Raw genomic sequence first — 27,963 nt, forward strand, 5'->3', positions numbered from 1 at the left:
TTAAACCAGAGATGGTTTCAATTAAAACTCACCGTAACATCTTGTAAATAATTTTATTAACTGTATTATTTTAATTAAACATAGTTTAGCTTTCCTAAAGAGTGAAATGTGTTTTTAGAAATTCTCACGAATTTATTTCCGTGTCGAAAGTGCTGCTGTAAAATCTATGTGTATAACGTTACTGTCATTGGAAGGAGAATGCCATGCCACTTTTCTTAAAACTCCGTAAAGTTGTGTTTGACTGCAGTGCTGCTCTGTTTGTTCGGTCTAGGTAGTTTAGTCGGTTTTGTTGACTGTTTAGTGGTCGAGTCGTATATGTTTACTCGGTCATGTCAGTGTACAGACCCCTGGTGTGTTTGCTCAGGCACGGGACAGCAGCGCGGGTCTGCAGGTCAGTCACCACCTGGTCACCTGTAGGAGCTGCTTTCAATGCCAAAGCCCAGACCAGACTACACCTCTTCCAGCAAAATGTGGTACGTATCTGTCTAATTTGAATTGCTGATAGTCTTTTAACAGAGTAAACTACATGTGTGTCTGCTAGGGGTTGTTCGGTGTCCCAGAGCTCATCTCTGTGGAGGGCTTTGAGGTGGTCCAGGACAGAGCCCTGCAGGAGACCCAGCAGCTGGTGGAGAAGGCCTGTCGCTGCCCTCCAGGAGTCCAGACTGTGGAGATATTTGACAAACTCTCAGACAGCCTGTGCAGAGTGGCAGACATGGTAAACACGGTTGATATAAATATATTATTGATTAATTTATTTATTTAGTTAGTTAGTCTCTTAAGCTCGCCAAAGCTGAATTTATTTAATCAAAAGTACAAAACAGTAATATTATGAATTATTATTACAATTTAAAAGAACTGTTTTCTATTTGAGTATATTTTAAGATATTTATTCCTGTAATAGCAAATATGAAATGAATAATGTTGTGCTGCCTAATATTTTTGTGGATTTTTCAGCATTCTTTGATAAATAGAAAGTTAACATGAGAAGCATTTATTTGAATTAGAATTAATTTATAATATTACAAATGGCTTTGCTGTCACTTTTGATCAATTTAACTTTTTAACCTTGCTTAATGAATCAATAATTTATAAAAAATAAACAGTTTCTTGAGCACAAAATCATCATATTAGAATGATTTCTAAATTATCTAATTACATTTTAAAATATATTCAAATAATAAACAGTTATTTTAACATAAATAACTGTATTTGAATCAATAAATCTATTCAGACTTCTTTCAAAAACATTAATAAAAATTTTTGACTGAGTAAAAATGTATATATCATAAAACACATCAAATATCCTTCTTTTTATATGTATATATTTTATTTGTTATATATGATATTTATTTAATGTGTTTATAATTTCTTTGTTTCTTTGTAGGCAGACTTTATTAAAGTGGCACATCCAGACCCGTCATACCGAGAAGCTGCAGAAAGGACTTGCATAAGCATCGGCACTATGGTGGAGAGGTGGGCCTTGAATTTATATCCACTTCTTTTTCTATTTTTTTCTGAGATCTTTATGGTTTTCAATCTGTCCTGCAGGCTCAATACCAATGTTGAATTGTCTAAGAGCTTGACGGACCTGCTGGATAATGATGAGATTGTTTCCAAACTGGACCCAGAAACAAGGTATAAATCAAACCTTCAGTTTTATTTGAATATATAAATTAGCCATGATAGCGATGCAGATGTTGTGCTACAGTCACTATGCCATTCAATGCCATTTATTTATTTGTCATTGCTTGAATACAAGGTCTGAACGCTGGCATAGTATATATTTCTTTGAAAAAAAGAATGCTTTAATATTTTTTTTTTAATATTTGACTATTTTGTTTTATTCATGCAGAAGAGTGGCTGAACTGTTTATGTTTGACTTCGAGATAAGTGGAATCCATCTGGATAAAAAAAAGGTCTATTTTGAACCATTTTTATAGTTTTTTGACTGATTTCAGTGTAAGGCACAGCTATGCATCTCATGAATGATGTTTCTTTTTAACAGAGGAAAGAGGCTGTGAACTTGAATGTGAAGCTGCTGGATCTGAGCAATCAGTTTCTAATGAGCTGCCACACGCCCAACAGAATAGAGAAGAGAGCTATTCCTGAGCACATTCACCAGCACTTCACTAAAGATGGGAAATACATTCAGATCGGAGGCCTAAATGCAGATGCACCTGATGATCTGGTAGATCACTTTTCTTAATTATCACAGACTGTTTAAATGAAGTTGCATAAAGATTGATTGAAATTAGATTGGTGTAAATTTTAAGGTTGCTTAATTGTGTTTTTTTTTAGGTCAGGGAAGTTGCGTACAAAGTTTTCCTCTACCCGAATGCAAATGTGGTGCACATACTTGAGGAACTGCTGTCCTGTAGAGATAAACTGGCTCGCTTGGTTGGTTATGAATCTTACGCACACAGAGCATTAAAAGGAACCATGGCCAAAAGCCCAGGTAGACTTTATGTTTCTGAGTCTCTCATTTTGTTTTGTTTTTTAAGTTTACTCATTTTCATTTTCTACCTTTAAACTTGAAATGTGTTGTTTTTTTTTTACCACTAGCTACACCAGACAGAACTACAAGAATAACAATTATTTAATATCGTATAAATAATGTACTGTATTATATTATGTTATATATAAGGTCTGTTTCTCCACAGAGGCAGTTATGAGTTTTTTACAGCAGATCACAGACAAGCTCTCAGACAGGTTGAGTGTTCCCTCTTCAATACATTGTTAATTGCTTTAAGGCGCCGGTACATAATAATAAATATATGTGCAAGAGTTCAAATTTTATTTTAAGAAGGTGTAAAATTAATTAATCTCCTGCACTATTTTTTAGAGTCTTATTCTAGCAGATGCCACTAGGTGTCACTGTCAACTACCTTATATGTGCCATTGTGGAAATAATAGAGAACCTACACTATTGTATTGGTGGCTTGGACTGATAATTATATGTAAATAAAAAATAACTATATATAGAGTACATATCATATAAATTGTAATGTTTATGTATGTTATATAATATATGAACAGATATTTTTGTAAACTTTAGGACGCAGAAGGATTTTGAAATGATGAGGGAAATGAAGACAAAACTCAATCCCAGAAATCCTGTAAGAACTTAAATATTTATGATATTTGGATTTTCATATCATCTGATTATTGTATCATGTTGAAAAATGTTAGAAACTTTCTAATACCTGCTAATTTAAGTGAGAAATTGTCCATTGCTCTAGAATGAACCGGAATGAAATCTTTCTCTGTAGGAGCTAATGCCATGGGACCATCCATATTTCAGTGGTGTGATACGGGCAGAAAGGTAAGAGATCTGAGAAAAGCATGAGACAGATTCATTTTCTTACGTCAAAAAATTTTCTAAAATAAGTTTGTGCTGTAAGATAATTTTTTTAATTTATTACATTTATTCAGAAAGGGTGTATTAATTTCTAATTCTAATATTCTAATTCAAATGAATGCTGTTCTTTTGAACTTTTTATTCATCAAAGAATCCTGAAAAAAGCATCACAGGTTCTAAAAAATAATGAGCAGCACAACTGTTTCCAGCTTTGATAATAAATCAGCATATGAGAATGATTTCTGAAGGATCATGTGACACTGAAGACTGATGCTGAAAGTTCAGCTTTGCCAACACAGAAATAAATTATATTTTAACGTATATTAAAATAAAAAAAAATAAAAAAATTCTTTCTACGGTTTTAATCAAATAAAATAAATACCTGGATGAGCATAAGAGAGTTTTTTAAAAAACTAACCTAACGGATCCAAAACTTTTGAACAGGTGTGTGTGTGTATGTGTGTGTGTATATATATATATATATATATATATATATATATATATATATATATATATATATATATATATACATATATATATACATATACACACACACGCTGGCATAGTATATATTTCTTTGAAAAAAAGAATGCTTTAATATTATTTTTCTTATTTTGTTTTATTCATGCAGAAGAGTGGCTGAACTGTTTATGTTTGACTTCGAGATAAGTGGAATCCATCTGGATAAAAAAAAAGGTCTATTTTTAACAGAAAGTTTTGTGGACATTCACACAGAGACAGTCATTAGTCAGGTGGCGACACAGCATGACCAGTGGATTTACAAAAATCATTTTGGGTTTAAGAAGGGTTTCAACATGGGATCAACTATTGATGAACATTCATTTTTATTTGAATTATCACTCGGTAGGTTATTTAACCATGTATTATGTATTGATGAAAGGCTTTTGTCTTTCAAACTCATTAAAATGCACAAATTCTCATTATTTCTTATTTGCAGACATTCTCAAACTTTTTGTCATCTGAACCTCTTTCACCTAGTATATTAACTTTAAAGAGTGGTCAATCTTCCATTCTGTAAAAGAAAATATCTCCCTTTGCATTGAACTTTGAGCATCGTAACTTTGCAGATGTTGTTTATGCTCAAACAGCAACATTACATACTAACTAAAGTTAAAAAGGTGAAATCATAATGACCCCTCTAAGTACCCCTGAGATTTTAAAATAAATATTTTAATAATTAAGTATCACATTTGCATGTTCGTGGTTCTCTGACACTGGTTAATGGTTATACGGCATGCAGGTAAACATAAAATATTTCTTCTTGATTGTTATTTTAAAATTATTTATTTTAATTTTTTCTGATTTAATCACATGTTTGCCTTTCATTAAACTCACAAACCCCTGCAGTTCCTTTACGAACCCCAGTTTGGGAAACCTTGATGTAATATAATGTTTAATGCACTTCATGTTGTTAATGAAAGGAATATATTTTCTCACTCTTTGTATATTTACATCATTATGGTACAAGATTATCCTGTTTAAATTAATGTGATTAACGAGTTAGGTCAAAAGTAATCTAAAAGTAATCTGATTATATTACCTAAAATGTGTAATATAATGGATTACGTTACTGACTACAATTCTTGTCATGTTGTTGTTGTTATTATTATTATTATATTTTTTGAGACTTTAAAACTTTGCGATACTAGATTTCTGTGCTTATTTTCACATTCTCAAAATTGAGCTTTTGTAGTCTGTGCTCTCGGTGAGTAAAATTTGTTCATTGAAGTTCAGCCTTTATTAGCATGGCATGCTGGACTGTTGTGTTTTGTTTCGGCAGATTCAACATAGAGCCAAGTCTGTACAGTCCGTACTTCTCGCTGGGAGCGTGTATGGATGGTCTGAATGGTCTTTTCACACAGCTGTATGGTGTATCACTGCTGGCTGAGCAGCCCAGTGCGGGGGAGGTCTGGAGTGAAGATGTGCGCAAGCTGGTGAGATCACACTTCTGTGTTCCATTATCAAACCCAGTGGGCTTAAATGAGAGCTCATCTTCAGGTCAAGCCAGCTTCATTTCTAATGTCACTTGACATTTTGAATTGTTCCTTCAGGCTGTGGTGCATGAAACAGAGGGACTGCTGGGATATATCTACTGTGACTTCTTCTACAGACCAGACAAACCTCACCAGGTAAAGAAGCACTCTATGTATGTATGTAGCCATCTACATACTTATAGTGTCATTTAGTTTTTCCAACTCAAATTAGTATTTGTTATACAACATTATACAATAATTCACTCAAACAATTTATTCAAATACATTGATTCATTAAGGAAAGAAACAAGCTACTATCTATTTGAGTGAGTCTTTGAATCATTTACTCAATCAATTTGTTCAGAAACAGTGATTCATTAAGTCAAGTCACCTTTATTTATATAGCGCTTTTAACAATACAGATTGTGCACTTAACTATCAAATTGGAGGATAGAGTGTCAGTAATGTACAGTGGCGTAGCACAAATCTGCGGGGCCCCCCGCGAACCGCAAGTCAGAGGCCCCCTCCCGGTCCGTGGGTGGGGGTGGGGCGGTTGGGGTTAGCAATATTGGAAATATTTCTGTCTTAAACTGTGAAGGCGAGTCAGTGGATATCACACAAGCAATGTGCAAAGTTTGTGCAAGATTTAATGCCGGTCAGAACAATTTCCCCTCGGCGCTCCGAGCATAATAATCGCTCCTGCTCACTGATATTAGAAACACCACTCCGTCTTCGCTCAGCATCTAAAGTATCTCAGTATGTTTGAAATATCATAGTTCTGTTCATAACGTATATTAAAAGAAAAATGAAATAAATAAAATAACTGGAGCGTTTTATTGGAACACTGTGCAAACTTTTTTCCTACCACATGCCAAGCTAATAACATAGTTGTCAGCATTAAAAGGTACAATTGTTGCTTTTTGCAGTGCAAATTTAGTTTGTGATAAAATAACAGTACGTTTTCGTCAATTATTTTACCTAGGAATCGCTGCATTTCTTGCAGATTTTGGCTCATTCGAAATCGGATACAGATGAAGTAGCACTGTAAGATCACATTTGTTTGAATGCATTATTGAGAGAGCGATTGCGTGTGAATAAGTGTTGTACCTGTTTAAATTATGCTTTTACTTATAAATATTCTGTATCTAGAAGGAACAAACAAATTCCTTGAACTAGCCTATTCCATGTCCATTGCCGTCCTTCACGTTCTTCCTGATTTGAGTGAACCTTCTCTATCACGCAAGCTACATATGTTTAACATGCAAATTTTGCTAAATATGCAGTTATTTTACGGGTCGTTGGCATGCATCGCTCTTGGAGCGAGTGAAAACCACAACACTCCAACTTTTAAAAAATCCGCTCCTCCCTCCAATAAAAATCACACCGCGCTCCGCTCACATACTCTGATGCCGCCGGTGAACATCTTTCGACATGAAAGTGAAAACAAAAACTGATAGCGTTTTTGGCATTTGACAACGTTAACGGCGCATATTCAGAGATGACGAGAAACGAATCTCCTACTTAATATGTGGTATAAAACAGTTTTATTTATTTCCTTAATATTTCTCTTGTGGCCCGAACATATTGAAAACTATGAGAAACGTATTTTGTGTTGAACAGATTGTTTTTGAAAGTCGGCGCTTAAAATAAGCTGACCTTAAGTTTCATTGATGACTGAAGTGTAAACAATTTTATTAGGCTATAGGCCTATAATTGTAGGCTATAATAGACTGATTAATTGATTAATTGAAGGAATAAAATTGATCTGTTCTGGAATTAATTTTTTTTTTAATTGCAGTCAATCAGTGTTGATCAGTCCAGTTTCTTTCGTGTGTCACTCAGGACTGCCACTTCACCATTCGAGGTGGGAGGCAGCTAGAAGATGGACAGTATCAGCTGCCGATGGTGGTCTTGATGCTGAACCTGCCTCACCCCACACGGTCTACTTCCACATTGCTCAGCCCGGGCATGATGGAAAATCTCTTCCATGAGATGGGCCATGCCATGCACTCCATGCTGGGACGCACCCGCTACCAACATGTGACAGGTACGATATGATTACTACTAAAATCAGCTAATTTTGTTCTGGTCTTCAGCTTTAAAATGTACCTGGAACATCATGATCACAGTGATTATTATTTCTCTCTGTAGGAACAAGGTGTGCCACTGATTTTGCAGAGGTACCTTCTATTCTAATGGAATATTTTGCCACAGACTATCGTGTGATCAGTCAGTTCGCTCGCCACTATCAGACTGGACAGGTACACTGCACACTGCACTAGAATGTTCATGTTAGTCATGATCAGTTGGATCATTATTGCAAAACTCATTTTGCAGACGTACCATAAATGTAGTATATATGATTCATAAATGATGTGCCCAAATCTTCTGAATTAACTTTTGTGTTTATTTTTGGATGAGCAGTTCATAAATTAATATTTTATGTGTATTTATAGTTTGCATCTATATAATTTCTCACAGCCTTTGCCGCAAAGCATGGTGGCCCGACTTTGTGAGTCCAAAAAGGTCTGTGGTGCAGCTGACACTCAACTTCAGGTACCAGATCTTCTCATTCAACCACATCACGTTTTTGGAATATAAAATATAACACAAATAACTTCATAAGAGAGAGAGAACTATTCTTTTTAAAATTAATTTGCAGGGCTGTACCTTAAGTGTGCATTGATATAGAAAAATTAGCTGATATTGATCATAAACAATAATGATATTGACATTTTAATAAGGGCCTATAATTGATGTTATGTCCAATATTATTATTTTTTTTTTTTGAATATTCACAGTGAAGCTTGAATGTAGGTTGTAAAATTAGTAATTAAAACATTTTAATTAATGAATTTAATGAATTTTAAACAATTTAGATAATAATTATGTACTTTAAAAAAATAACATTTATAAATACTGATAGGAAGAATTGCTTTGGTAAAAAATATGCTCTGCTATTTTCGGCTTCCCAAATTAAAAAAAGCTAATATTAAACAATATAATGTAACATAAATGTTTGACTCATAAATGGTTTGTTCTAAACTCGAGGATTCTGTAAATGGTTCTCTTTAGGTTTTCTATGCAATCCTGGATCAAGTTTATCATGGAAAACCACAAAATCGACCAATGACAGATATCATGATAGACATGCAGAAGAAGTATTATGGCCTGCCATATGTCACCAACACAGTAAGTGTGTTTCATTTAAATTCAATAATTAGTTTTTTAACTACAAAAATGTATAAGATATAGGAAATCTTTTCTTAGAAATGATGCATGGTCTTAAGTATAACGTTTAATTATTTGCTAGTTATTAAAGGCTTCCTAGAAATCAGTGTTTCACAAAAAGCACATCTCCCCATATGTAGGTGGTCTGTTGCCCTGAAATGAAGTGATCCATTGCCGTTATTGAAGTTAATGAATGTTTGGGAATCGTTCCTTGACTAATCCTTAATAACATCTTATACTCCTGCTTCTGAAGAACAAAAACATATCAACACACCAAGGTAGTTTAGTTTTGGCCCCTTTCCTGCCGTCTGGTTTTCTACATCTTTCACAGACACTGCGCGGTTAACGGATTAAAATGCTTTTCTCCGCTCTCCGGCCCTTTTCGGGGGCCTTTTCTGCAATAACAAAGCAGAGATATACTTTGAAGAAGCACTCCCTGGGGGAAATATTTGAAACTCTTCTTTCAGAGTCTTTTTGGAAGGGAAAACATAGTTTGAAATGCTTTACTCAGCTCTTCGGCAGCTGTAGCGATGGCCGCCTGAGAGCTAGAGTGATCTAAAACACATATTTTATTTCAGAATGGCCTTCATAAACCATTCATCCTGGCCTGTAATTATCTGGAGCCACCGGGAATCAAGCCTCCCCCCCCAACTCTAAATATTCCCTTCTCTCTTTAATTGCTTCAGCCATAATGTCTTTACCATCCTCTAAATCACCCAGCTTCCCCCTTTTTATCCATTATTACTGCCTCTCACGGGAACGCAGCTAAGAGTATGCGTGTGTCTTTCGTTCCTGTAGGATGCATGTTTTAGTGACTATTAAAGAACAACTGAAAGCTTTCCTCAGCCCACATATGGCCGTAAAACCCTCCGCATGCAACTCTGTTGAAGAATGACAGCTGTTTTGACATAATTTTGTTGCAGTAAAGATATAAAACCAGATTTTTACCTGGCAGTTTTTTCATGACATACATGGGAACATTTTTATTGATTCCTCCTTCCAGTGTACACTAACCTTTAAAAGTTTTTTTTTTTTTTTTTTTTAAAGGGGTCATGAACCGAGAAACCAAAATATCCTTTGATCGTTTGACATATACGAGGTCATTGTACTCAAAAACATCCTGTAACTCAACCTTGGAATGTTCTACTCTGTGATGTAATAGCAGGGCTCCAAACTGCGACTAAAATGGTTGCATTTGCGACCAAAAATATTAATTTGCGAGTGAAGTTTTTGCTGAGGTCGCCACTGGCGACTATATAATTTGCATGAAAGGACTTTTTTCCCGATTGTTTTGCGCTCACATCTTTTGTTATGTTCACGTATTAAACTTACATAAGACGATGCGCATCAAAGTTTTACTGAAAAGAGTTTCAAACCGTCCTCGTCTCTGCCGCACACAGTCTGCTGAACGCAGTGAGAGAGACCTGAAAGGCCCTGTTTACACCTGGTCACTTCATGCATTTTCTCTGATCGGATATCTATATGATTTGTTAAAACGTTTCCCCATTTACACTTGGCCACATAAATGTGTCTTCGCAAAACGGATATAAATCCGTTCTTCAATTCCCGCTTCATATGCAAATATAAAGGAGTTCACGTCAATGAAAGCAATGGATAATTTTATTAATTATCAGCTAATTTCAATATCACAGACCGCAACAAGAGAGCGCGCGGCATCAGCACTGGAAAGATAGGCTAGTCTCGCTACTTTTAATGAAGAAGATTGTGTGTTGAGCGTCTGCGGCTTACTTTCAGGTTCATTCAGTTTGCGCGTCGCTTGCTGAAGAAATACTCCGCTACTCATCCGCGGTGATGCTTGTTGCATTGCGCTGTCATATCTGACTATAACATGCCATATAGCCTATAAAACGCTCTCACACGTCTATTATTTTAATATTATGGGAGGAGTAAAATTACCATATGTGGTTTCAACAACCAGATGCATTTACACTTGTCCGGTCGATCTTCTTATCGAGATCTTAGTCTATATGCTGTGTTCTGTTAATGCATGGACTTCCTGTTATTTGAAGCGCACTTGCCATCCAGTAATCGCAAAAAGCTTTGTGCTGTCTTACTTTTTAATAAACAAAGTATCAGCTTTAAAATGCTACGAAATTCAAATGATGCGGTTTGGGTGCTCTTTAATGCGGACCACAAGCGCACACTTTGGGTAATATAAACACCAGTACCCCGCGTCCACACGGTTCGTGTATGCGTCCGGATCGCGCGAGCGGAGAGTATCGCACTTAATGCGCAGGCGCGATCTCTTTAGCTCCTCAGTTAAAGCAGCAAGTGAACCCATTATATATTTCGATTTACTACTATAGTATGAAATGAACATGATCAAAAGGTAGGCAATAAGAAAGCCTATAGTAGGCTACAACTGTTTTATGTAAAAGCTCATTCAGTGTTTCAAACTGAGGAAATGTATAAAGCTTGTAAACATTGCATTGTAATACATTTACCTCAGAATAACCACTCAGTGTCCATAAACTCATCAATCAGCTAGAAAAATAACTATAAAGAGGAGCGTTTTGCTATATTCATGCGCTGTTGCATATTAATATTTTTACTTATTCTGTTGTACATGATTCAACTCCTCCTATAAAATTGCATTTTACTAATGAAGAAAAACAGACTGAATGTGTGAAAGACGTGACAATCAATCAAAAATGATTGAAATGTTAAAATAGGGGGGAAAAATAAAATGATAATAATAAAATAAACCACTTTTATTCTGTGGCACCTAAAACAATAATTTGGCGCCTAAGTTTTTCTTTTATAGGAGCCAATGGCTCCTTACTCGATTTTTTTGTCTGGAGCCCTGAATAGTGTGGATAAGCACCACCTCCACAACTTTAAAGCAATGCTTGCTTCGACATCGCTGCCTGTTTAGCCCCGCCCACCGATTCGCACAAGTACCCCCGGTAAGCCTAGTCCTAGACTAAAATGTTAATCTGAGCTGTTTCAACTGAAGGAAACTTGCACTGACTGATCTTAAAACATGTCAGTGCCTTTGTTTTGTCTTAAGATGCACACCAGTAATGCTTTTTTCTAAGGAATGTTTATGAAAATTACTTAAATGTCCTAATTGAACTATGGCCTAATCACTGTCTATGAAACCAGGCCGTAGTGTTTACGAGAGAGGCGAACACACAGGTCTACGAAGAAACCAAACGATAAAGATGGCTCTGAAGACAACAAGACACTGTGCAGTGCCAAACTGTGGAAAAACAGTGTTTGTTGCTTTCCTTCTGATCTCAGTGTTAGGAAAGAGTGAGTGAACTTTATTGTTAATGAAGATCCAGTCAGCATCAGTGAGAAATTGGTCCTTTGTTCACTTTATTTAACCGCGGATTTGTTTACAAAAAAGGCACAATTCGACACAGGATTTTCAAAAAGATTGAAATTAATAGACAGTGCTGTACCGACTATATTGGATCGGACCGTAATGTCGCAACAAGTGTGAGTAACTGTTTCCATTATGTGGTCACTATTGCTTTGTCTCTTCTTACAGATCTTTTGATATGTATTGAGTTATTTATGTGTTTTTGACCTAAATCACAGTATCCATCTATGAGGAATGTCGCTGTCAAACACACAACTATTAGCCAATCATAGCAGTGGGCGTTTGCTTCGATCCGCCACACCTATTCAATCAGAGTGTTCTGATGAGGGGGATTAAAAACAGGACAGAAAATAGCCTATTACTTCTACAATATGATGGTTTTTGATGTAAACATCTTGATAACATTATAACTCGACCTCAGAGAACAGTACAAAATAATAATAAAAAAAAGTTTAGTTTTAGAGCATATACAACACATACAAATACTCAAACTACACCAAATACAATTATAAAATAAATAACTTTAATAATAAATCAACTAAATTTATTACATAAACGTACTGCTTCAGGCACAAAAGTAAATTTGTACCGATTTGTGGAACATCTAATTGACCTTAAACGTCGCCCAAGGGGCATCCACTCAAAATAATAATTCAAAGGGTGTGTGCAGTCTCCTATTACTTTATGTGCCATCCTCATCACTTGCTGTTCATAATAAAATGTAAGACTTCGCAAGGAAACACTTAAAGTTTTGGAGCACATATTAACAATACCTTCCAAACGATTTTTGTTCTTTGTAGACAATAAGGAAAACCAACAAATAAAGGAAAAGGACAGGAAACGTTCAACAAATGAATTATAGAAAGTCCTGAGAATGACTCTCGGCTCAGAGGCAGTTCATGACCCCTTTAATGTTTTCAGAATGAGTCTCTTAGGCTCAAGGCAGCATCAATCAAATCCAGTACAAACTGTAATATTGTGAAATTACTGTTTTATATTTTAATATATTTTGTCATTTGTGATGAATTTCCATTACTCCAGTCTTCAGTCTCACATGGTCTTTCAGAAATCATACTAATATGCTGATTGGCTGCTCAAGAAACATTCTTATTTTTTAACAGTGTTAAAAACAGTTGTGCTGCCTAATATTTTTTTGAAAATCATGACACATTTTTTTCAAAATTTTTTGATTAATATAAAGTAAAAAAAAAAAAAAAGTATACATTTTGCCTGGGGGAAGTCTTATTGCTTTACAAAAATGCCATCCCTTTCCTCAACAAGCCCTGCAATTTGAGGTTTATTTCATTTATGTCGTAACACAAATGGCACAGGCACTGGAGTTTCATATTGGGGTTTGTTCAAATCACTACCCCTAATATGAGTACTAATAGTGATGCCTGACCACTAATAAAGATTGTGGCCAATGATGGAGATGGTTAATGATTCACAGAGAGAGCTGAATTTACAGTTGTTTGACTTTTGTTGACGTTGATTCGTTATACTAGGGCATTAATAGTGTTCTGGAAGATAGAGTCAGCTGTTAGAAACATGGACCAGATGGAAGTTCTTGTCCTGTTGCTAATATTTGGGAACATTAGCACACAGCGTTACATTCCTCTGGCCGCTGAGACACACAATGGGGTGTGAAGAGCAAGTCCAAAAAGCATGGTAATACCACGTTAGATTTATTCGTTTAAGGCCTTTATGTAAAATTCTGTGAATGTGAAATTCTTATAAGCGTACACTTAAAGTATCTTATGGCCAGCAGCCTGACAGGACCAATCTGCAGGGAAAATCTTTCCATAACCAAATACAGATTTTAGACGAGTGTTGATAGTCAAGTAGCTGCTCTGCTTTACTAATGTTTAGCTTTCAGATGTTACATCCCTACAGGAGTGCATTTGAGCTTACTGAAGTCATTAGGGGCCATATGGGTTATGTCTTGCTGATACTCTGGGGCTTAACTCTGTATTATACAGCAGTTTCACCTTCTCCAACCATAATGTGTCTCTCATAGTGCTGTTTACACAACCCTGGCTCTCTTCAACAACTTTGCAGAGGAACACTTAACGCGCACATTCTGCATCAGAGCAGAATATCCCTTAGTAATCATTAGAGCCAGATGTCTGCAGAGTCCTTAATATCCTGTAGCATGATAGCAATGCTTTTATAATGTGCCTACAAAAGTACATAGATATGTAACACGTGTATCTGTAAAATTCAATTGCCCTTTCAATGGTACAGTAGCCCTGCGAGAGGAGCAAATGCCCTCAATGGTATATAGCCAATTAATTGAGCTTGGTTTTGTTTGTTTCTTGGTTTATTTTTTTGTTTGTTTTTTCTTTGTTTCTTATATTGTTTTTTGCTTTATTTGTTTCATGCTTTGTTTTGTTGGATTATTTGTTTTGTTTATTTTTGAACCAAACCAACTAGGGCTGCACGATAAATCGCATGCGACGATCATGCGCATCTCGTCAGTAAAGCCGGTTCTGTGATTGATAGTAAATCTCCATCACGTGCTTTCAGATGGAGCGGCATTTAATACACAGAGCCGTAGATCGCTGACAAGCTACGCAATATCACGTTCATAATCGCAGATGAATCACATTCGATTATGAACGTGAAATTGCGTAGCTTGTCAGTGAACTACGGCTCTGTGTAGTAAATGTGATGGAGATTTACTATCAATCACAGAACCGGCTTTACTGACGAGATGCGCATGATCATCGCATGCGATTTATCGTGCAGCCCTAATTTGTTTGGTTCTTGCTTTCTTTGTTTCTTGATTTGTCTGTCTTGTTTTTTTTCTTTCTTTTTTTCTTGCATTGTTTCTTGATGTTTTTTATTTAGTTTGCTTCATGCTTTGTTGTTTTTGTTGGTTTATTAGATTTTTTTGTTTCATATTTTGTTGGTTTGTTTTGTCTGTATGGTTTATATTTGTTTTTGTTACTTTGTTTCTTGATTTGGTTTGATTTGATACCTTGATTGGTTTTGTTTATTTCTTCCTTTGTTTCCTGATTTATGTTTTCTTTGTTTCTTGTTGTGCTGTTTTATTTCCTTAATTGGTTTGTTTTGATTAGTTTCTTGGTTCGTTTTTGTTGGTTTATTTGTTTTGTTTGTTTGGTACATTTTTGTTTATTTTGTTTGGTTTGTCACTTGGCTGATTTGATTGTTTTAGTTTTGTTTGTTTGTTTTGTTTGGTTTCTTGATTTTTCTTTTTCTTCTCTTTTTGTTGTTCTGTTTCTTAGTTTGGTTTGTTGTGGGGGGGGGGGGTTGTTTTATATTAAAATAACATTGATATGAAAATGTAAATATTTATACTTGTGTGTTTTGTGTTTTATTCATCGGATAAGGTAGAGAGAGACACATGATTTTAGGGGATGGGGGTTTGAGATTGCCTTAAATTTAGTCAAATTCAGGTATGCGTGTCCTGCATGAGCACCTGGGCTGTGTCAAGATTGCATGTGAGATCCACAGAACAGAAACTACAGTTAAAAGTATTGTAGATTTGAATGGCTTCCACTTGACATTCAGTGGCTTCATCACACCTGTAATGACAGTGATGAAGAATGCCTTTCTTCGTTCAGTGTATCCAAAACCAGACACAATCCGACCATCTTACTTGCTGACTTTATGAACCCAGACACCCAGTTAGATTAGCAGTAGCTATAAATTGATATTATCATATAACTACAGGTTTGTTGCCCCTATTTACTGTCATATCAAGCATAGTCTGTTCGGTTCATTTCCTGCAGGGATAATGGTAACAGCGGGTGTCTAAGCACGTCTCCATCCCTCAGCGATGTGTTTGAACTACTGCGCTCTTTCAACACAAGTCGAGCCTGTGTTTAAATAGCAAAATACTTCCCTAACTTGCACCCACCCAAAACATTATCACTCTCTTTCATTTAGCTCAGAGTAAAGTAGTCATGGGAATAGGATTGCACCATTTGTGCTCTGGGAATGTAAATATTTTGTGATGAATATGGTTCCGAAGGCATTGTGTGGCAATAACTTGACTCTTCCATTTAAAGAGTCACAGTTGCAGCTGAGATATTGAATGTTGTTAGCATCGGCATGTTTCCAGGTTAGAAAATAACTTGGCAAGCGTTTACAGAGATGTAACAGGAATATTCCTATGGCAGCTTGTGATTAGTTCACCTGCACCTGTCTCTGCAGGCCTGGCAGCTGAGGTTCAGTCATCTTGTCGGCTATGGGGCGAAGTACTACTCGTACCTGATGTCACGGGCGGTGGCCTCCATGGTGTGGAAGCAGTGTTTCTATAAAGACCCTCTCAACAGGTTTGTGAAAGACACATGTATTAGTTGTAAAGCCACAACATTGTTTTTTTCTGTTTTTCCCTCCTTACCGTCTGGAGTTGTTTGGTCATTTTTTTACCAAAAAATTTAACTGTTTGTTGTTTGTTGTAGTTTTTGTTGTTTTTTTACTTCTTTGGAAAGGTACGAAACTTGGGCAAAGTTTTCAACACTTGCTTTGTGAACACACCAGAAAAAAAAAAAAAAAAAAAAATCATGGACATGATTCGAAACGGTTAAATGGTCCAGAAGAAAATAATCTTGCTTGTACTGTTCTTGTTCTTGTTTATTTATTTAACACCAAGTTGCCCAAATAGCTTCACAATATCACAAAAAAAAAAAAAAGTCACCAGTAAGAAAAACACAAATCGCATAACAACATGGACACGATCTAAAATAAATAAATCTGGCTGCATCACAACAACTCCTCATTCGTCTTTAAAAGATGTGCTTTTAACATAGCTTTGTAATATGCTTGTACTGTTCACAGTCAAACATGACCACGTTGGAAACGAATGGAAAGCAAATTTCATCTAATGGATACATTTGGTACTGCACTCAGAACAAAATCTTACTGAAAGCTCATTTTTTGAGATATCAACTTCAAATTTGGAACATAACTTGAGATTTATGGCTTTGATTTTATTGAATTTTTAGAGTGAAAATATGTTGCATATTTAAAAATAGTACTTTTGGGCATTTCCCTAATATAAATTTAAACTTATAACTTTGTTTTTCAGTTTCTTCTTTTTTCACTTCAGCAATAATCTGCCAAATGTCTTCATTAAAAAGAGACCAAACTTAAAAGAATTCAAGTTTTATGACAGTTTGTTCATTCATCTAATGAATTAGTGTATTAGTGTACCGAATTAAATTACTTGATATATTTGTTTCTTTTCACCCAGAACAGATAACCCGTACAGTTTAAATGTGTATGTCTGCTAAAAGTGGACTAATATAAAGATATCCTCAAAGCTAACAGGCACCGACTGAAAACCACAAAACTCCTGTTTTCATTTCATAGGGTCTTTAAAAATACCAGGATATCTTAACTACTCTGCTGTGGTTTTGTTCTTTAGCACTTTCTTTTGTTTGGACAGTTTTGGACATGTCAGGCAGGTAGAGAGGGAACATAAGGGTTTATGTGCTTGGATTGTGAGAATGATGTCTGCTCACGTTGCTGCAGGGAAACCGGAGAGCGTTACCGTAGAGAGATGCTGGCTCATGGGGGAGGGAAGGAGCCCATGCTGATGGTGGAAGGTAAGAAAAAAGTCTCAGTTCAGTCACTGCCGTGTCTTTGTCCCTTAAAGAGTCAACATAAAGGGTCCAGATTGGCCTTGTTTGCTTTCAGAGTACATGTTCCTGGTGTTATACAAATGATTCATCAGTGCATGTTATCACAAAAAGTGCCCCAGTAATGTCAGAATGTATTAACCTACAATAAACAATTGCCAAGAGGCTATTTATATCACAGCAATGATAGAAAATAAGAATAGATTACTATTGGGTAAGTGAAGACGATATATGGATGAAAAGTTTCCCAACCCTGGGATAGCAAAAAAAAGAAAGACAGACAGAAAGATAGATAGATAGAAACAAACAAACAAATCCATATGTGTATGAAATTGTTAGCAATACTGTTAAATAGTGATCCAAAATGTTTTTTACAGTTATATTATAATTTCATTTTAAGCATGTGATTTTACTTTTTGAAACGCATTCACATCAGGTTGGAATCACGATAATTATGAGTTTCCAAGTAATAATAATATATTAAAAAAAAATATATATATATATATTTTTTTTTTTATTTTAATATAAAATGATACAATTATTATATCTGCTGTTAATTCAGTTATTAATCATATTAAAATAATAATTATAGTAATTTTTACATATTGGTATTAACTGAAATTTCTACATTAGTAGATTTATTACCATATCATTATCATTTCAGTCTTATATCAGTTCATATATAGTTTATTTAATTTTCAATTTTTTTTCTTCACTTGTTTCTTGCCATGAATATAGCCGTAGTAGCTAGTATGGCATAAATTTAGGGGTGTTAGGGGTGGTGATGGCGCAGTGGATAAGACACATGCCTTTGGTGTGAGAGACCCGGGTTCGAATCCACTGTAAGACACCATTGTGTCCCTGAGCAAGACACTTAACCCCTAGTTGCTCCAGAGGCGTGCGACCTCTGACATATACAGGTCCTTTTCAAAAAATTAACATATTGTGATAAAGTTCATTATTTTCTGTAATGTACTGATAAACATTAGACTTTCATATATTTTAGATTCATTACAACACAACTGAAGTAGTTCAAGCCTTTTATTGTTTTAATATTGATGATTTTGGCATACAGCTCATGAAAACCCAAAATTCCTATCTCAAAGAATTAGCATATTTCATCCGACCAATAAAAGAAAAGTGTTTTTAATACAAAAAAAAGTCAACCTTCAAATAATTATGTTCAGTTATGCACTCAATACTTGGTCGGGAATCCTTTTGCAGAAATGACTGCTTCAATGCGGCGTGGCATGGAGGCAATCAGCCTGTGGCACTGCTGAGGTGTTATGGAGGCCCAGGATGCTTCGATAGCGGCCTTAAGCTCATCCAGAGTGTTGGGTCTTGCGTCTCTCAACTTTCTCTTCACAATATCCCACAGATTCTCTATGGGGTTCAGGTCAGGAGAGTTGGCAGGCCAATTGAGCACAGTAATACCATGGTCAGTAAACCATTTACCAGTGGTTTTGGCACTGTGAGCAGGTGCCAGGTCGTGCTGAAAAATGAAATCTTCATCTCCATAAAGCTTTTCAGCAGATGGAAGCATGAAGTGCTCCAAAATCTCCTGATAGCTAGCTGCATTGACCCTGCCCTTGATAAAACACAGTGGACCAACACCAGCATCACTGACTGTGGGTACTTGACACTGGACTTCAGGCATTTTGGCATTTCCCTCTCCCCAGTCTTCCTCCAGACTCTGGCACCTTGATTTCCGAATGACATGCAAAATGTGCTTTCATCCGAAAAAAAGTACTTTGGACCACTGAGCAACAGTCCAGTGCTGCTTCTCTGTAGGCTTGACCTGGGGAATGCGGCACCTGTAGCCCATTTCCTGCACACGCCTGTACACGGTGGCTCTGGATGTTTCTACTCCAGACTCAGTCCACTGCTTCCGCAGGTCCCCCAAGGTCTGGAATCGGTCCTTCTCCACAATCTTCCTCAGGGTCCGGTCACCTCTTCTCGTTGTGCTGCGTTTTCTGCCACACTTTTTCCTTCCCACAGACTTCCCACTGAGGTGCCTTGATACAGCACTCTGGGAACAGCCTATTCGTTCAGAAATTTCTTTCTGTGTCTTACCCTCTTGCTTGAGGGTGTCAATGATGGCCTTCTGGACAGCAGTCAGGTCGGCAGTCTTACCCATGATTGCGGTTTTGAGTAATGAACCAGGCTGGGAGTTTTTAAAAGCCTCAGGAATCTTTTGCAGGTGTTTAGAGTTAATTAGTTGATTCAGATGATTAGGTTAATAGCTCGTTTAGAGAACCTTTTCATGATATGCTAATTTTTTGAGATAGGAATTTTGGGTTTTCATGAGCTGTATGCCAAATTCATCAATATTAAAACAATAAAAGGCTTGAACTACTTCAGTTGTGTTGTAATGAATCTAAAATATATGAAAGTCTAATGTTTATCAGTACATTACAGAAAATAATGAACTTTATCACAATATGCTAATTTTTTGAAAAGGACCTGTATAGCAATTGTAAGTCGCTTTGGATAAAAGCGTCAGCTAAATGAATAAATGTAAATGTAAATTTGTGAACACAAACAATTCAATATGTTTATGAAATGGGATTAAATAGAAGAACAGTAGTATTAAATAGTAATCCATAATTTTATTAAAATGTTTTATTACAGTTATATTATAATTTCATTTTAAGCATGTGATTTTTACTTATTGAAATTAATTCACATCAGGTTGGAATTACAATAATTATGAGTATAAGTAATAAAAAAAAAAAACATTTTATTTTATTATGTATTTTTATTTACTTTTTAATTAACTTTTCTTTAAATTGACCTTTTTAATTTTTTTTTATTTTAATATAAAATTATAATATCTGCTGTTAATTCAGTTATTGACCATATTATGATAATAATATTTTTACATATTGGTATCAAATGAAATTTCTACATTAGTAGATTTATTATTACCATATCATTTCATTTTAAGCATGTGATGTTGCTTATTCAAATTCATTCACATCAGGTTGGAATTACAATAATTATGAGATTCCAAGTAATAAAATGTATTTTACTTTTGAATTAACTTTTTTTTAAATTTACATTTTTCATTTTATTTTAATTTTAAGTGAAAATAATCAATTTAATTCAAAGTTATTGACCATAATAATAATATAAAAAAAACACATTAGTGTCTTCACTTCCTTAATCTCTGATTCCTTAGCTACTTGTATTTTCCACTGTTAACTTTCTGGTTCAGAGGGGTTCTCCTCAGTGCACCCCATGCCCCCTCCTCTGTGCCGGATCACAGTGGAACAAGAGCCACCCTAGAGAGAGCCTGTACCCTGGGCCGTTTTTATCTCCCTCTGAGCTGGCCGGATCCCAGGCCTCTGGTGCTGAGAAGTCCAGGCTGGATTAGATGGCATTGCAGAGAGAGGAAAGTGACGGACTGACGGCCATGCTGACTAAAGCTCTGTGTTCTCCAGCCATGAGCGGCACAGAGGCGTCTTTCATGGCCCTCAGCTTTCCCAGGGACCTCTATTTTAGTGCCGAAGGACAGACTGAAAGAACAATACTGACTCGAGCACCTGGGCTGGGATGTGTTTTAGCACTGTAGCACACAGATGGTGACATGCATGAGGATACAGGATCAAAGGAGGGTCAGGTTCACCTTAGTTTCAAACATTCTTTAATGGGGTTTCAGTGAAATAGCATTCATATTCACCAATAATCTATCAAAGAAAGGCAGATCTTATAAATAACATTACATTGAATTAGCTTTTTCCTGAAAATATCTGGTTGAAGGGGAAAAAATATCTTTTTTAATAAGAATATTCTTGTTTTCAATCAGCCGCACTCAAAAATCAACACGTTGATAATATGGTTACACCATATTGTATAATATGGGGTAAAGGTGGCTATAAGTTGTTAAGAATATGCAAGAAAGGCAAGACCGCTCAGTATGCAAATTTTACAGAGAGACACTTTTTACTCAAATTTAGGGAAACTTATTTTTGCCATGGAATAAACAATTTAAAAAAGTAATTAACTCACAATTCACACAATTCCTGGAAAAAAACTCTTGATTTATAAACTCTAAACTCAGAATTGCAACTCGCAATTGCAAGAAAAAAGTCAGAACTGTGAGATTAAAGTCACAATTACTTTTTATATTTTTATTTAAAAACATATGCTTCCATATAAATTCATATTCTCATAACATACTAATAAAAACATTTACAAAAAGTCGAAATTGTGAGATGCATACCCAGAATTTTGAGAAAAAAGTCTGAATTCTGTGATATAAGCTATATTATAAATAATATTATTTAATTATGTACGTACGTTTTTTTTTTCCAGAATTTTCATAGTTGAACAGACCTAAAGGCACAGTGGCATAATCCTTGAAACTTGAGCTTCCTTTTTATTTAAATTTTTTCAAAGCTTTGAGACCTCAGTTTTAATTACAGAGTCGATGATGAAGTAATTTCAGCCTTCAGGTAGATCATGAGCTTATTGCTTTCAACTCGTGACATGTTTCAAATAGTTACAAACGCAAGCGCATGTCAAAGCCGCGGAGTAACCAGAAAATCTCTTCATCTGCTGGGAGGAAAGCTGTAATTATCTTCTTAGTCTTGAAACATTGCTCAACCTGAGTCTAAGAAGTGTTTATAGAGACCAGGACCACTGCAACTCAGTCTGTGGAGTTTTAGGAGTACATAATGAAACATTGAACTCGATGGGGTTGCATAAGACTTCATAAAGTGTCTTATGTCAAGTCCTCGTTCGACCTCTTGATAACCCTGTCCTGTTTCACATGAAACCCAAACCAGCGCTACCTGAGTCATGTTCCACCATGTCTGTGTGCCCACGTAACTGCACAAGCTCAAGGTGTGGCGCGCGGCACAGGAGCCAAAGAACGGCATTTAAACAGGGGATTAATTGAGGAGAGATGAGCCTGCCTCACTTTGATGTGTCCTTAGTTTCATCATCCTCCATTCCCAGTCAGGAGCTCTTCTGACCAATCGCAGAGAGCCTCCTCATCCTCTTGTTCTCCTCAGATAAATGAAGCTCTCTGTGAAGGGAAGCTGTTTGAAAAGGCATGTCGGACATTCGTTCTGTGGTTGACCTCCATTTCAAAACACACACAGCTGGATTGTTCAAGACATCTTGAACTAGAAAGTCCCTTTGATTCATAATAAAACACACACTGTGCACCTGCACTGATAAATATGGTGAATTTAGTCCATCCTTACTCGCAAATGTTTGATCCTTTCAACCGTTTAATCATGTTCCCACATAAAAAAAGATTAATTATTCCTCTGCGGTAAGGTTAAACTTTAGTAGTGGGATTGTTTGTTGTAAGACCTTTGATCATATGTTGCTTTTTCCACTCAATTTTATTTATATTTTCAAAAAAAAAAATCATATATAATGCTTTTTTAATTTTTATTTATTTTTTAATTTGATTTATTATTACAAATGTTTTTTTTAACATTACACAGCGTGTATATAATATGTTTTATATGGTATTGTTCAAAAGTTTGTGTTTAGTAAGATTAAAAATTTGTGGGGGTATATAATTTATATATTTGTATTTACTTAGGCAATTTTTAATAGACTGAGTATTGAAAATCATAAAATTATATTCATAATGTAATTAACTTGTGTAAATTATATATGTATATATGTGTGTGTGTGTGTGTGTGTGTGTGTGTGTGTGTGTATATATATATATATATATATATATATATATATATATATATATATATATATATATATATATATATATATATATATATATATATATAATTTTTATTTTTTTTATATATATATATATTTATACGTGTGTGTGAAGTTAAAAAAATTATTTCTTTTTTTTATAATTGATTTATTATTATTACACCGTATAAATAATATGTTTAGTATATGGTATTGTTCAAAGGTTAGGGGATAGGTAAGATGGGGGGGTTATATTTGTATTTATTTAGTATTTATTTAGAATTGTTTGAAAAATTATTTGAGTATTATAAAATTGTGTGTATGCATACATAATTTTGATAATACTATAATGTCTAAATAAAAATCTATAAATTATATATATTAAACTATTACAAAAATAAGCACTCCTTGCACATAAATAAGCTGGCAAAATGTAGCAAAAAAAAATATAATAGTAATAAAAAAGGGCATTTAAATGAAGACATTCTAAAACTCAAATAGATAGTTCTGGCACAAAAACACTGACACATTTTAATTGCTCTAAATGATCTCATTCCAGAGATCAAAGGAAACAATAATGTAGCCCAACTCTTTAATATCAGAAATGTAAAGCTCATTCCTGAACATTTATCTGATATCTTTATTCTCACTGGATATGGCCTTAATTTGAAAATTTTGGGGTTTAGAAAAGGAAAAACAAATGTGAGTCTGGATTGGGTTTTACTCTGAATCCCCTCTAGAATGAGCTCAGGAAACTGGCATCATTATAGAAAGTGCTATTGAAGCTGGAGACGTCTAGTCCTCGTATGATTCACTCAGAGATGAAAGCAATAGTCCGGTTTACGTCTTCAGCTCCCTGAACTAAATCTGTGGCTGTAGCATTCATCTTAAAAACAAATCATGAGTACAGTAAGGTATACAGCTGGAGTTAATGCTTACTTTTACCGACATGATGCCTGAGGTTGAAGTCAGACAGATGATTATATAAGCAGTAGGTTTTAATACTAGTCTCTCCATATCTGTCATACCAAAGTCATGTCAAGTAGGTCTATTTGGCAGCTTATGCTTAACAAATCCAGATCCCAAATCTACAGAGCCCATAAGGGGACAATGATGATGGAAAAAAATGATGAGATGGGATGAAAAATTATACGTCAATTATGCGTTGTCTCGCAAAACTTTTGCACTCCTCCAAAAAACTTTGTTCACTCGCAAAACTGTATTAATTTGAGCGCTTTTGCAAGAGAATGCAAACTTTCCCAGGGGAATGCAATACTTTTTGCGAAAGAATAAAAATGATTTACAAGTGAATGCGAACATTCTTGGGAGAGCGCAGTACTTTTGCTAGAGAATGCAAATGTTTTGCAAGAGAAGGTTTTCTCAAAGGAACACAATCATTTTTCGAGAGAATGCAAAGTTTCTCAGGGAATGCAATACTTTGGATTCTCTTGCACAATGTGCATTATCTTGTAAAAGTTTTTCAGGAGAACGCAATACTTTTGCAAAATAATTTAAATATTTTACAAGCAAATGCAATCATTCTTTGGAGAGCTCAATACTTTTGCGAGAGAATGAAAATGTTTTGCGGGAGGAAGTTTTCTCTAGGTAATGCGATATTCTTTTTGAGAGAATGCAAAGTTGCTCGGGGAATGCAATACTTTACCAAGATATTGCACGTTTTGCGAGAGAATATGAAGTTTCTCAGGGGAACGCAATACTTTTGCGAAAGAATGAAAATGTTTTGCGAGCCAATGCAAAGTTTCTTGTAGGAATGCAATACTTATTTTTTTTCTATCACCATGTCCCTTCAGGGGCTCTGTACAAATCTACATCCGGTGTATATATAATTGTGAATCAGCGGGAGAACATTTAATCAAATAAAGCCATATTGTGATTGTGACCAGATTTCAGATTTTCATCTCATCATTTAGTACAGACTCAAGATTAAATCATTATAAAAGCAAATATTTACACTACTAATTATATATATCTTGTTAAATTTGTTTCATTTGATTATCTATTCATTTGGAAAGATGTACATAGAAGGGTTTGCAGGTCAAAGTTGCATGAGATTTTAGTGCAGCCTGTTGCTGTGTGGACTTGGCCTCCTCTCTCTCACTCTGTGTGTGTGTGTGTGTGTGTGTGTGTGTTTTAGAGGTGACCGTGCAGGAAAGAGGGGGAAGGGAGGAGGGCCTATTTACATTGGCAGCTCTACAAGGGGAAATGAGCAGACTTCAAAGCACCAGTAGAGAGGAATTGTAAATCGAGTGCGCACAGTTTAGCTGGATGGTGCACACTGATATTGGCTGCAGTGCGTTCACTGAGCTGGGCAGCAGCAGATATGTGTCAACCTGTGGAAGATGATATTGTCATATTATAATGCAGCGTTGGGAAGATAAAACCTCTGCCCTTTTAGATGCTGCTTCTCTGCCAGTGTAAATGCTGCTTAGATTTACAGCGCTTCTTTGAAGTTAACATTGTTTGATGCAAAGTATATGGAAAAAATTTAGCTAAACAAGTCATTAACGCAGGAAAATCATCCTGCTAAAGCTTGAGAGAGTGTGTGTAACTGGAATTTGCCCCTGTTGTTTCATATCCAGGCATGTTGCAGAAAAGACCCTCCATTGAGGACTTTGTCAACGCCCTCGTGTCTGATCTGGACCCTGACTTTGAAACCTTCATCATGGACTCGGAGAGCTGAGGGATTTTTCATAGCAGTATAACTTTATCTTCCTCACGGTAATCAGTCTTTACAACTGGCTGAACAATCAGTATTCATGTTTAGAGAAAGAAATTAATTTATCTCACAAACGCATTGTGGGATATATGCTAGTGAATTTCACATCAGAACTCAAAAATTGTGTGTTCTATTATACAGAAATAGAATGTATATGTGTTCTGTTTGTTTGCTTTTATGACACCCAAAATCATTGCAAAAAATATATTATCATAAATGCAGAATGTATGTATTTATACATCATACAACATTGTTGGTACTACATGTAATTATCACTAAATGTAATTATTAAACTGAATTAAAATGTTTAATAATTTAATAAACAATTTAGTATATTACTGTACTGTTTTTTTTATATAAAACCAAAAATATACTATAATACAAAATAAAGGGGGGGGGGGGTATGTATGAATGTGTATATAAATCATTTAATTATTAATCATATGCTTTTTTTAATTTATAATTTTTATAATTACTAAATAAATTATATACATGCATGCCGACAAACATTCAGTCATATATGGTAAAAAATTATATACATATGGTCTAACAACTGGGCATATATAACTTTTTTAGATGTACTATGTTTATATGTGGTACAGCAGTGGGTTAAAATTGTTGGATCGTAATTAAACATTGTCTGTCCTCAAGGTTGATATTAATTTACTCAGGTCTCCTTGTGTATATCTAAAAATACAGTGCTTTATTACAGTTTGTATAATTTTCAGATGATTGTTATAATGGCATTATATTTGTGCATTGACTTAATATTTCCATTAAATACTCCAGCAAAGCTTATAAAATTTTATTTACAAATTTGATGAGCAACACAATTCATAAGGTATGAGTTCACCATACATCATTACGAAAAGCAAGAGTGACGGCACAAGATGAGTATCTACATTATAAAAAATAATGTCCTATTTCCTATCATACAGTATCTACAATTGAACACACTGGAGCTCACACACACACACGCTGCGCAGTTTGATCTATGGAACTGGAATGTACTGCAAAGAGCAATGCAAACCATTCAGGTCGACTGCAACCAATACCTGCAGCTGACCCTTAACTTCAACCCACCTCAACGGGTAGTCAGTGCTGGGGTACAGAACTATCTAGTGCTTTCTTTACAAAAGACAGCAATCTTTTGTCTTGTATGGTTTTGTTTACACATTAATAAAGTCTCTTTAGGCCGCTGTTGGCGAGCGTCACACACGGCTTGAGAATGACAGCAAAACACACGTTTTCAGTGTGTGTGGCCTGATGTAATCTGAGGTGGGATCTTCCTTTTCTCGTTCTACCTCCAGAGTGGCTCTCAAGAGACCAACAGCAGGTGAGATAAGAGCAGGTCATCCTGGAACAAGACAAAAAGAGCGCAAGAACAAACTTGTTAATCACTTGGCACTCGATCAGTCAAAGTAAATTAAAGCATATCTCATGAAGCCTCTTAATTTATGTGAATTAGCACAGGCACAGTCAGAATTGGCTTGGTCTCTTAAAGGGACAGTTCACTTTTTTTTTTTTTTTTTTTTACAATGGGGACTGGGACTTTCAAGCTCCAAAAAGTACCACAAAAGTAGAGCATATGTCTTGTGTTATATTTCAAGTCTTCAGAAGTCATATCATAGACAAAGTTGAGCTTTAGATATTTGCGGACAATAGTGTGTATTCAAATATTGTCTCAAAATGTACTGATGTTACATGGACTATTTTAATGATGTCCTTATTACCTTTCTGGGCCTTGAACGTGTCAGTTGCGTTGCTGTCTATGCAGGATCAGAAAGCTCTCAGATTTCATCAAAATTGTTAATTTAATGACTTATGAACGACATGAGGGTGAGTGATACTGTTGGTGGTATTGTTCTGGGAGGGATGTTTCTCTCCTTTTTCTCTCTCTCGCCTCACTGTCACCTCACAGGACCTGTGATTGGACCATGCTTCCATCGGTCATCAATTCTACGCAACGCTTTGAGGACCAATCAGACGTTAAAATAAAGACCCGG

The 27,963-nt window shown here is 35.5% G+C and overlaps 2 protein-coding genes across 3 annotated transcripts in view; one reads left to right on the plus strand and one right to left on the minus strand.

Moving 5' to 3' along the window:
* The first annotated feature begins 166 nt into the window (after positions 1–166).
* On the plus strand, positions 167–27,016 carry mipepa (mitochondrial intermediate peptidase a). 2 transcript variants are annotated; one of them, XM_079388246.1, is made up of 20 exons: positions 167–473; positions 542–715; positions 1,385–1,473; positions 1,549–1,635; positions 1,853–1,916; positions 2,006–2,188; positions 2,299–2,455; positions 2,661–2,709; positions 3,056–3,116; positions 3,270–3,322; positions 5,160–5,313; positions 5,431–5,508; positions 7,195–7,399; positions 7,504–7,613; positions 7,834–7,908; positions 8,428–8,544; positions 16,112–16,233; positions 17,435–17,508; positions 25,821–25,959; positions 26,896–27,016. In XM_079388246.1, exons 1-19 carry the CDS (start codon positions 330–332, stop codon positions 25,919–25,921), a joined length of 2,097 nt encoding a protein of 698 aa, XP_079244372.1. In that variant the 5' UTR covers positions 167–329; the 3' UTR covers positions 25,922–25,959; positions 26,896–27,016. The 2 variants fall into 2 exon arrangements, with proteins under 2 accessions (XP_079244372.1, XP_079244371.1); XM_079388245.1 differs by lacking the exon at positions 26,896–27,016 and having other exon boundaries at positions 25,821–26,296.
* The window catches only part of LOC306851802 (tumor necrosis factor receptor superfamily member 19-like), a 38,229-nt gene continuing 36,906 nt past the window's right edge, over positions 26,641–27,963 (minus strand). Inside the window, exon 10 of the mRNA XM_079388247.1 lies at positions 26,641–27,314. Coding sequence (XP_079244373.1) covers positions 27,310–27,314 — 5 coding nt within the window. The 3' untranslated portion in view covers positions 26,641–27,309. The remainder of the gene's footprint in view (positions 27,315–27,963) is intronic.

Source organism: Barbus barbus (assembly GCF_936440315.1).
Source record: "Barbus barbus genome assembly, chromosome: 31".
NCBI classification, from domain to species: Eukaryota; Metazoa; Chordata; class Actinopteri; order Cypriniformes; family Cyprinidae; genus Barbus; species Barbus barbus.

Bases quoted from the DNA above. Each gene is read 5' to 3' on its own strand.
- mipepa (XM_079388246.1), top strand. From the start codon at position 330: ATGTCAGTGTACAGACCCCTGGTGTGTTTGCTCAGGCACGGGACAGCA. The intron at 3,323-5,159 runs GTAAGAGATCTG...TTGTTTCGGCAG, and splicing joins GGTGTGATACGGGCAGAAAG to ATTCAACATAGAGCCAAGTC. The intron at 7,400-7,503 runs GTACGATATGAT...TTCTCTCTGTAG, and splicing joins CCGCTACCAACATGTGACAG to GAACAAGGTGTGCCACTGAT.